Below are 12,228 nucleotides of genomic sequence, written 5' to 3'. Positions count from 1 at the left end.
TAAACAAAAAGCAAACTCACCCCTCCTGTTTAGTGAAGATCATGGGGTGGTCTTCAGTCGTTGCCTTGTAAAGTTGAGAGACTGAGAAGCTGGTTAAGTTGTACTGTGTGTGGCTGTTTGCTTTCCTTTTCATTCAGGGTTCTGCTGGAAATTTAGTATAATTTAGGTAATGTATAATTTAGGTAATATTCTTGAATATCTATATGAAGTGGTAAATCTATATTATCCAGCTATATAGATGGATATTTAATCCACTCTGAGACAGATATATGTATTAGAGCACATGTGTCAAACACAAGGCCCGCGGGCCGAATCTGGCCCTCCAGGCTATTTCATGTGGCCCTCGCACCTCTCCTACTGCAGTAGGAGAGCTCCAGCCCTCCTTCAGACCCTGTGCTTTCTGCCTCCAGCTTCTTCCCAGCAGCAGCACAAGGTAAGGGTGGTGCACAGTAATGTAAGTGAGGGTGGGGGACTCAACTTTTGATGGTGGTGAGGCTCCTAACGTCTTATGTAAAAGTTGGGGATGCTCTGAACATCTAGTCTTACAGATACAACTGGCCCTTTTGAGGGCAATCATATTGCTGATTTGGCCCTTGATTAAATTGAGTTTGCCACCCCTGTATTAGAGGTTTAAATGTGGTACATATCAGACTTCAAGATCAAAATTTGAAAAGACCTTAAAACACTATTTTGCAAATTGTCAGACTGGCGCCTGCTGTCACTTATGCTGGCCATACACAAACTCATTTTTCTTTAGAAAATTTTTAAGAACCTTCATTTGATTTTTTTTTTATCCCCTGTCATGATAGGCTTAAAATAGCCCTTAATAATCACTACTATAATATAATTATCATTTCTACTGTGAAACAGTGAAAGTATTTATATCTTGTATCATGTGTATGTATAGAATAAATATGCCCAGAAGTCTGATATGCAGGGTATTTTAACTGGGAGTCTGACATGAAGCTATATAAAGGGTGAAGGGGTTAAAATAACATTTTTATATTATAGTAGTACTAAAAGCTGAGATTTTTTTTTTCATGGATATAATCATTTTAAATACAATGCACAATACAGGTAATGCCTTATATCACCTCTAGTCTCTCTGGGTTCAAATGCTGATCTTCCCTGCACAGAGCCCTTAAAGTGATTGTAAACGTTGTATTTTTTTTTTAACAACAAACTTGTCATACTGTGTAATGGTTTTGCAAGAGCAGCACTGATTCTATAGCACTGTACAGGGCCGGAGTGGGACTCATTTTCAGCCCTGGAGTTTCATGCCTTAGACCGGCCCACTTTAGTTCACGACTGACTATATTAAAATAATGTAATTAAAACCTCAGAATATAAGTTTGCAATGGTGCACTGTTCTCTACAGCCTTGTAATTCATTGTATTTTTCAAAAAATATCATCATTACTGTATTTGTACATCAGCACATTTGCACTTGCCACCTTATATTGGTTCAGCTATTTGCACTTTATGTGATTGTTATTTATATACGTGATTGCACAGTGTTTTTGCTTTATAAATATTTGGCACATACTCACGTAGGTGGTTGGTGAAATATAGTATACACCTCCACCAATTTAAGCACTTAGATATATATATTTTTTTTTTTTGCACATAGAGCACTTTTTGATTACAATATTGAGCATATATTAAAATCTCTATTTAAGGATTCATCCTTTTCTCAGCAGCAGCTCAAAATATATTATAAACACATACAATTTCACTAAATTGGTTATATTCCTCCTTGGCGCAGGTTTACTTGCACAATTTCGATTTGAAATAAAGCTCCACTCAATGGTCTCTCCTCTGAGCAATAATGTGTACATTTGCATTATCCCACAACATTTTTATAGAAATATATGAAAAATATATGAATCGTATATTTTTCATTCATGTATTTTTATTAAAATTTTGTGGGATAATGCAAATGTACACATTATTCCTCAGAGGAGAGACCATTGAGTGGAGCTTTATTTCAAATAGAGCGAGGCTGTAGGACATAGGACACAATTACTCACAAGAGAAGAGGAGAGAAGGGAACAAGCAGGAGACAGGTCAGTCGTCTCTGGTGAGGTGAGGTGATGATGACCATCCCGTCCATTACCCGTGGCTTCTGGAGGCGACGCACGTCGACGTCACGTCAGTATGCAACGCCGACACGCCCCCGCTCACAGGACACGATAGAAAGAAAGCCAGCGCTGGGCCCCTCCTCCCACCTACGCATCTCCGTCCGCTGGGCCTCGCTCCCCTCCTCCCACCTACGCATCGCCGGCCGCTGGGTCCCGCTCCCCCTCTCCCAACTATGTATCGCTGGCCCAGATAGCCCGATGTTGTCTCTCGGATTTCTCCCGGTGCTCCCGATTAGCCAATCCGGGCCTGGTACTGTATAGAGTGTCCCTATAGCAAGGTAAAAAAAAAAAAAAACCTCTGCCTTAAGAATCACTTGGTTCCTTCTCATGCCCAGGACTACATTTCCCATGAGGCATTGCTCCTCCCACATTCACAAGTTCTCTGCCATCTGTTGACATGTATGGACGGTATACTGAGCTGTATGTGTACTGCACTGTATTTTCTGATATGTAAACAAATAATGCATTCTGTATGAAGGCTAACTAATCGGGCTGAACAACTATTTTCATAATCAATTAGTTGTTGATTAATCGATTCATTGATCAAACCCTATATATGTTGCCTACCCATTATGGCTCTGAAGTGACAACTTTTGGAGATCTTACTCTATATGTATACTTTGTTTCTTTTTATATTGGAGTGTACTCTGTGATCAGTTCTACAATAATAAAAAAAAATAGATTGAACAAAAGATTGAATATATAACCTAAGATCTGAAAATGTTAAGGGTTCATCTTGGGATAAAAGATTGAGATAGTCTGGTCTAAAGAAAGTAAAATATTATATTTGGACAGCAAGTTGCAGAGCATGGCTTAACCGAGTATGAAGGAGACAAATGGTAATGTAATAGTTAAAAAATTAATAATCATAATTATCAAAGAAATCTTCCTACCTCAATAGTCTAAAGCCTCGTACACACGCAACGAATTTCCGCCGACCGGTCGTTCGTCTTTTCTCCAGAGTGGTGTCTGTTGATTGGAATGTGCTCTAGACTGCACACAAATTTTGTCGTCCGACAGAATTATACTTCAGAAGTGATGTCATGTGTTGGACTGCTTTCTTTGTGTTCTTTCATCTCTGAGCATGCCTAGTCTTGCGCATATCTGTCGAAATCTGTACTGACTGCACGAAAATCGGACGTGTTTTGACGGTCGACAAAAATTTTATAGCCTGCACACCAGAATTTTTTCGGCCGAAAAGTCGGAGTCGGTTGTCGAAAGCACCATACTAACAAGCCGAAAATCGGCAGATCGGTCGTCGGACGAAAATTCCCGGCCGAATTTCTACTCGTGTGTACGGGGCTTAACTGTCCTCTTCAGCTCCCATGCAATCAAGGAGCACTAGGCTGGTAAATACAGCTAAAATATTTCAGTGTTAGATTGCACCTAATCCTCTAAACATGTATTTTAACTAAATCTATTGGTCCTTAGAGGTGGTAGCCACATTCATTTTCTTTTTTAGACTTTTTTCCTTATTTTCACCCAGTAATCCTGATAGTAGCACACTTGCTTACTCTACTTTATATATGGAAGAGCAGCATTGTCATCCTAAAACAGAAAGTGTGCTTGGACTACAGAACACCCTCATATCTCCTCATCTCCATAATATACTTTAGAGGGGAGATGTTCTGTTGTCCACAGAGGTGAACTTAGACAGGGCTGATGACAATAATTGAGATTTCAGAAAAGTCCAGCACTATGTTGTCAGCTCAAACAGGAAGTAAGGAGCTCAGTGGATTTTTTGGCAGATAAATAAATATTTTTCTGTATTTGCAGCTATTTATTTGTATTGGAGATGTGTAGTGTATTTTTTTTTCCCTATACATATTCTTTAACTTTATTATACACTGTTACTTAGAAGAGATCAGTGTTGTTTTATATATTTTGTGATTGTTTCAGGTGAGCCTGGTCTGCTTATTTCAAAAATGATGAAAAGTAACCCTGTTTCTGGGTATGCAGGAAATGAGTCTGAGACTAAGAAAAAGATCATTCAAAATGTACTAAAAAAGGGAGACATGTACTTCAATACTGGAGATATGGTCATGATTGACAAAGAGGGTTTTGTCTACTTTCATGATCGAATAGGAGACACATTTCGGTAAGCTCTCTCATTGTATACCCATAGAACATTTTGTAGGCTCAAACACAGGCTTTTGTACATTTGTAACAATGTCATGCATCCTCTTTTTTTTTTTTTTTTTTTAACCATAGTGCTGTTGTTGAAAACAGCTACGTAAGTCTTATGCAGCAGAATGTTAGATTCATTAAAAATGTAACTGTCTCTAAATTTTTAGCACCAACATGTTGCAGTCCCTGCTGTAATACAAGGGTTAAAAAAAGATATTTGAAAAACAAAAAAAAAAATTAAAATGATTAAATATACTACATAGATTACTATTGCTGAGCTAAATTCTCAACTGTGAGCCCATTTCTTTTTTTTTTTTTTCAGATGGAAAGGGGAAAACGTAGCAACTACTGAAGTTGAAAATATTCTATCAACAATAGACTTTATTGAACAGTGTAATGTCTTTGGAGTTCCAGTGCCTTGTAAGTGTGATGTGTACATTTTTTTCAAGACTTGATCATCCTTTTTCTGCCCACACCTTATGTGTAGGTTTCATTATACCATCATGCCATGTGTACTCTTAGCATTCATATGCTCACTGTCCTGCATCAGCTAATGTGTACATACATAATGACACCTAAAAGCATGAAAATCTTACTGAAAACTTCTTAACTCTTTGCTGCACATTTGCTAGAAGTTTAAAATCTTAGGCTAGGTTCACATATATGCAAATTGGATGCATTTTTAACTACATCCAATTCGCATAACATGTGAGTGTGACCGGCTTACAATGCAGTCGCTTTGCACTATGTCTATGATGGCTGCGGTGCAGTTTTGAAAAGGGTCCTTTGCGTTTTTAGGTCCAGTTCAGGAGCGAATTTAGGGAAAAATTTGCACCTGAATCGCACTTGAACCAGTGAACAGAAATGCAGAGACACTGGACTGCAAACCAGAGCCGCAAATATGTGTACCTAGCCTTAGTCTATAGTGGTTACTTGTTGCCATCCTTGTTTTGCTTGACCTGTGGGCCATGCCCCCTGTGCTTAGTTCTCCGTGTCTAACATTCCTCTCTAGACTAAATAGACATCTGTGGTTGTATGCTTTGCAATACTTGCATTAACTTTCTCTGGTTTAATACTCAATTTTTGATGCTCAGATTTTATAGCCCAATGTCTAAGGATTGGGGGCAACCAAGTACCAGCAAGGTATATTAAGCTTGAGAGAGAAATGGATGCTAAAAGCAAAGATGACTTAAATGGCTGTAATATCAGTACTTTTAGTTCAGTGACAGGCAGCTAATAGATTTCAAGATGCTGTGGGGCAACAGGCCCCAGTCGGCTCCATAAATTGAATAATGTGTAAGATTAGCCAATTAACTGACAGATGTGTAAACCTACAGGAGTTAGATAACTTCTGGCCACTTTTCTCAACTTTAGGTCCAACTTAGGAAAACATGGTGCTAACTCCTTTTTTGAACAATATAAAATGTAGAAAAATACACAAGAACATTTTTTGTTGGGAGAGGGTGACAAAGTCAGCCCTATAAAGGAGAGATTTCTGTCCGGTACCACATCCTAAAAAGTGATTTGTACTAATATTGTTTCTAACTAACTAGATAGAGGACTGTAAAGGTACCTTAAAAGCACATATAGTGCGACTTTATTGTGCAAGGAAAGCATTCACTAAAACCATACAGAATGCAGCATCCCCCCCCCCCCCCCCCCGTGGATGCATAACCATTAGGCTCTCCACTGGCTCAGACTTCTCCTGACTTCTCCCATTTGTTGATCCAAATTGATACCCTCTACAGAGACTACTTAATTGGTGATATACGATATATATCTAAACTTTATGATGACCTTTGATTAATTGGGACCTCTCCAGATCCAATGGGAAGAAAATGACAGCTGTTGTATGAAGATATTGTTTACTATATGTTTATTGTTGGAAAAGCTTGCCATCAAATACTTTCCTGAAGAAGCGGGCTGTTGCCCCGAGAAATGCACCTGCGTCGAATGCAATTTATGGCGAGACAATCCACCGCCCAACTGTGGATTAGTGACTTTTGGGGAAATATAGTGTCTTATATAGAGCTATACGTATATGTCTAATGTCTATTAAAAATCTTTGATCTGTATGGTTTTAATGAATACTTTTCTTGCACAATTAAATCGCACTATATGTGCTTTTAAGGTACATTTAAAGTCCTCTATCTAGTTTGTTAGAAACAATTTTTGTAGAAAAATACATCCTTACAAACATGAATGCAATAATTTGTACAAGACATTTCTACGAAAGGTAAATTACATTTTAGCTAAACCAGCTTTTTCCAAAGTTTTAAACCTAGTACACACTATTAGTTTACAAAGTTACATACTAGTTGAGGTTGAATAAAGACAACAGTCCTTCCAGTTCAGCCTGTACAGGTGTGTGTGGGTCAGTGGCATGATCATTTCCCATAACCCTGAATGTTGTGATCTGTGAGATGCGCATCCAGGAGTCTTTTAAATGTAGTCATACTCCCCACTGCTACCACCAATTGTGGAAGATAGTTCCACATTTTCACCGCCCTTACAGTAAATAAACCCTTACGCAGCTTAAAGTGGAGTTCCGGCACAGAAGTAATTTTTTAATAAACATACCCCCGGGACAGTCAGGGCTAGCACATTCCACAATGGCTAGCCTCTGATCTGTCCCGGTTCGCACTTACCTTTTAGAAGAAATACTTACTTATAAAAAATTTTCCACAGCGTTTCCATCTCTCTTGTGGGCAGCTGAAGCCGGCGCGGTCCTCTTCTGTGTCGTCACTTCCAGGGCGGCGTCGCATTCCTCCACAGCTTCTGGGCATGCCCAGAAGCTGTTTAGCAGGGGAATGCAGCGTCGCCCGGAAGTGACGAGCGGGGCCGGTGCCGTCGCATTGATTCCTGGGAGCGATGACGTTCAGCTCCCAGGAATCATAGCGAGACAGGAAGTGACGGGGTGAGCCGCGGCGCCGAGGGAGGAAGTACTCTGAGGTGAGTATTTACGATCTTCAATTAAAAGGTGAGTAAACAAAAAAAAAAAAAAAAACTATCCAATTCCCTTTCAGGTAATGTCGAACTAGCGGAGGGGCACAAAAAAAATATCGTTTTTGTGCCCGGAACTCCGCTTTAAGGTTAAACCGCCTCTCCTCTAATCTCAATGTGTGGCCAAGTTTACTCTTGCAAGCCTTGAGACTAAATCATTTTTTACCTATGCTGGGATCACCATTGTGGTATTTGTAAATCGCTATTATGTCCCCTCTCAGGTGTCCCCTCTCCAAGGAGAATAAATGAAGCGCTTGTAATAGCTCCTCGTAATTTCCAATCCCCTAATTAGTTTAGTTGCCCTTCTTTGGACTCTCTCCAGTTCCAGCACATCCCTTCTGAGGAAGCACATCCCTTCTGATGTGTTCTACCCAGCAGGCATGTAGTATAGCGATCTCCCCCGCTGAGCTATTGTGTTCTGACAGGGGGACCGGGAGACTTTTTTGGTTCATACCCCTTCAACAAAAGTCGGCCTAATAGCTGGCTTCTGTTAGACTGGCTGCCGTATACACGGGCTGAATGTCGGCTGATTTTTATTGAGCCACCCGATGGCACCCAATATTTGGCCTGTGTGCACGGCCCTTAAGGCTGGCCATACATTGTACAATTACCTTGTACAATTTTCCTTTAGATTTACCAAAAACCATATAAATACGAGGTCAAATCTAACCACTTTCACTTTGTTTGCAATCAGCCAGGCCCTTACACTATAAAGTTAAAGGTAAATCTAAAGGAAATTGAACAAGAAAATTGTGTAATGTTCAAGGCAAATCAATCAGTTTACAGATGCAAGAGGTATGGGGATATTATAAACTGATATAATAAAAGTTGATGTGTACTATCAGTGTAAAAAAAATGAAAAAACAAATTTAAACCCGCGCTGCACAATAGTGATAAATTATTCAGTGAAGAAAACTGTGAGAGTGTGCAGCTGCTGCAAACACTAAGAAATTCTTAGAATAAATGAATGAAAACAAATTTATGCAGCGCTAGCAACAAATTAGTGACAAAAATTATTTAAAATGAAACCAATCTATATCATGTAAATTCAATATGTAATGATAAAATATATCAATCACATTAAAGTGCATAAATTCCTATAATAATAAATTAAAGTGCATAATTAAACTAAAGAATTAATAAATATATATTCAAAGTGTAAGATTTAAAGTGCATAAATAGTGGGATAAAGTCCTTATTGATGATCCAAAAAGGTGCCAAAGTGCCAAGTAAATAAAGGTGCTTGTGAGGTGAAGGTGCCCTCTTGGTTCCCCACTCACCGGAATTAGATTGTATAAAAGCCCTTGATTTTATTGCACATTTGCCCAGGATCAGATGTGGGATTCCTCCGATGTGTCCTCCGTGTTGAAATAGTTCCCGATAACACCATTAAAAGAAGAGAGGGCCATACATCGTGAAGTACGTAAGGTATAATTTTATTCCCCAAAAAGCGATTGAATACTTACAAAATCAAAAAGTTAAAATGGCATATAGCAAACAAAGCAAGTGGCGCCGCTCTTGGCGTGCGTTCCACATACAGGAAGTTCCCGACCGGAAATGACGTTACGTCCGCAACCGGAAGTGCGTCAGCGCGTTTCGCCGTCACACACAGCGTCTTCAAAGGACATCACTTCCTGTTGACAGAGGCTCTTTATACCATAGCCTCTCCTACATCATATCCGGATTTGTTTAGGGAACGTAACTTTACTTATCTTAAAATTCATATGTCATATGTCTATTGTTGGTCTAGCGATATTAATCAACTATACCAGAATTTAAAATAAGCTTATTTCATGACTTTAGAAAATATATGGACGTTTCTACATCCGGGCGTAACTTCCTGTTTACAAATATAAAATCCTATTATACACTCGCAGTAAATATTCCTCATATTGATATACAATAAAACCTATAGAGCTCAAATTATTGTAATTTCTAGAGCTATTTTGTTATTTATGGTGATGGGTTTGGATTAATTATTATATCGTGCTATATTATAGATATATGGATATGTTAAATAATTAGCAATAATATTGTTATATTTTATTAACGGAGATATAATAAATTACCATAATTTTAAAACAACTTTTTTTAAGAATTATTTATATTAAAATTATTATAAAAACATAAATTTTGTTAAAACCAAAGATAGGAGACAAAAATATAAATAACTATTGTTATTTTAAAGGAGGGTTCTACAGAGCTGGAGGAGGTTTTTTGTCTTATGTATTTTTAATTAGAATTGACATAAAAAAATGTATATATATTAAATTATAATTTTCAAGCTAATTAAAATATTTTGGTTGAGCATTATTAAAAATATATAAAATATATAAAATAAATTAAATATTAAGAAAATATTTTAAGGAAGGTGAGAAATTAATATCAATAATTTTACATAATTATTCTACCAATCAGATAGAAAGCAGTTCACATCTACATCCACATTCAAACCTTTAGGCTGGAGTGTTTCCAACCGGTGGATCCATTGTGTTTCGTTTTGTGACACTGCTTGCTTTAGGTTGCCACCCCTCCAATGGGGTTCAATTTTGTCAATTGCACAAAAGGATAATAAGGTGGGATTACTTTGGTGGACCAGTTTAAAATGGTGAGAAAGGCTGTGGTTTTTAAACCCTTTTCTAATGTTTGAAACATGTTCCCTAAGTCTTATCCTCAGCTCTCTGGTGGTCCTACCAACATACTGTAACCCGCAAGGGCATGAGAGGAGGTATGTCACATGCGTGGATGCACAAGTAATGAATTTTTTTATTTGATATGTTTTACCGTTAAAAGCAGATTTAAAAGTCATATGTTTTCTTTTCCTGAATTTGGAGGTCCTGCATATCATACATCTGCCACAGCTGAAAAACCCATCCTGATCCCAGAACGTCCCTATTTTTGTGGGTGGATTGACTACATTATGAGCTAACTGCAGTCTTAATGTTTTGGGTTTCGTATATATAAACTGTGGCTTGGATGGAAGGAGAGTTTTAAGAACATTGTCTTTTAATAGAAGGTGCCAGTGCTTTTTTAAAATCTTCTCCATTTGCGTGTGTTGTCTCGAGAAGCTGGTCAGAAAGGCCATGCTGTAATCTTTCTTTTCCTTTACTCTCTTTTTGAATAAGTCCTTCCGTTTGATATTTTTGACTTTATTTTTAGTATTTTCAAGATCTTTCCTTCTGTATCCTTTTTCTTGGAATTTTTTAATGATTAGGTCAGCTTGTTCTTCGTAGTCGCTTTCTCTATCGCAATTTCTCCTAATCCTCATTAGCTGGCTGTTAGGGATTGTATTCAGCCATCCCTAACAGCCAGCTAATGAGGATTAGGAGAAATTGCGATAGAGAAAGCGACTACGAAGAACAAGCTGACCTAATCATTAAAAAATTCCAAGAAAAAGGATACAGAAGGAAAGATCTTGAAAATACTAAAAATAAAGTCAAAAATATCAAACGGAAGGACTTATTCAAAAAGAGAGTAAAGGAAAAGAAAGATTACAGCATGGCCTTTCTGACCAGCTTCTCGAGACAACACACGCAAATGGAGAAGATTTTAAAAAAGCACTGGCACCTTCTATTAAAAGACAATGTTCTTAAAACTCTCCTTCCATCCAAGCCACAGTTTATATATACGAAACCCAAAACATTAAGACTGCAGTTAGCTCATAATGTAGTCAATCCACCCACAAAAATAGGGACGTTCTGGGATCAGGATGGGTTTTTCAGCTGTGGCAGATGTATGATATGCAGGACCTCCAAATTCAGGAAAAGAAAACATATGACTTTTAAATCTGCTTTTAACGGTAAAACATATCAAATAAAAAAATTCATTACTTGTGCATCCACGCATGTGACATACCTCCTCTCATGCCCTTGCGGGTTACAGTATGTTGGTAGGACCACCAGAGAGCTGAGGATAAGACTTAGGGAACATGTTTCAAACATTAGAAAAGGGTTTAAAAACCACAGCCTTTCTCACCACTTTAAACTGGTCCACCAAAGTAATCCCACCTTATTATCCTTTTGTGCAATTGACAAAATTGAACCCCATTGGAGGGGTGGCAACCTAAAGCAAGCAGTGTCACAAAACGAAACACAATGGATCCACCGGTTGGAAACACTCCAGCCTAAAGGTTTGAATGTGGATGTAGATGTGAACTGCTTTCTATCTGATTGGTAGAATAATTATGTAAAATTATTGATATTAATTTCTCACCTTCCTTAAAATATTTTCTTAATATTTAATTTATTTTATATATTTTATATATTTTTAATAATGCTCAACCAAAATATTTTAATTAGCTTGAAAATTATAATTTAATATATATACATTTTTTTATGTCAATTCTAATTAAAAATACATAAGACAAAAAACCTCCTCCAGCTCTGTAGAACCCTCCTTTAAAATAACAATAGTTATTTATATTTTTGTCTCCTATCTTTGGTTTTAACAAAATTTATGTTTTTATAATAATTTTAATATAAATAATTCTTAAAAAAAGTTGTTTTAAAATTATGGTAATTTATTATATCTCCGTTAATAAAATATAACAATATTATTGCTAATTATTTAACATATCCATATATCTATAATATAGCACGATATAATAATTAATCCAAACCCATCACCATAAATAACAAAATAGCTCTAGGAATTACAATAATTTGAGCTCTATAGGTTTTATTGTATATCAATATGAGGAATATTTACTGCGAGTGTATAATAGGATTTTATATTTGTAAACAGGAAGTTACGCCCGGATGTAGAAACGTCCATATATTTTCTAAAGTCATGAAATAAGCTTATTTTAAATTCTGGTATAGTTGATTAATATCGCTAGACCAACAATAGACATATGACATATGAATTTTAAGATAAGTAAAGTTACGTTCCCTAAACAAATCCGGATATGATGTAGGAGAGGCTATGGTATAAAGAGCCTCTGTCAACAGGAAGTGATG

At 37.2% G+C, this 12,228-nt stretch overlaps 1 protein-coding gene across 1 annotated transcript in view; it reads left to right on the top strand.

The window, feature by feature from the left end:
* Nucleotides 1-12,228, top strand: part of LOC309552296 (long-chain fatty acid transport protein 2-like) — a gene marked incomplete at its 5' end in the record, with an annotated part of 79,532 nt that overhangs the window by 53,194 nt on the left and 14,110 nt on the right. The window contains 2 exons of the mRNA XM_082253191.1: nt 4,040-4,238; nt 4,590-4,687. Coding sequence (XP_082109317.1) covers nt 4,040-4,238; nt 4,590-4,687 — 297 coding nt within the window. The remainder of the gene's footprint in view (nt 1-4,039; nt 4,239-4,589; nt 4,688-12,228) is intronic.

The sequence above is a fragment of the Pelophylax lessonae genome (genome assembly GCF_965119305.1).
Source record: "Pelophylax lessonae genome assembly, chromosome: 4".
NCBI classification, from domain to species: Eukaryota; Metazoa; Chordata; class Amphibia; order Anura; family Ranidae; genus Pelophylax; species Pelophylax lessonae.
The sequence above is the reverse complement of the archived record's forward strand: the minus strand, read 5'-3'. Positions and strand labels throughout refer to the sequence as shown.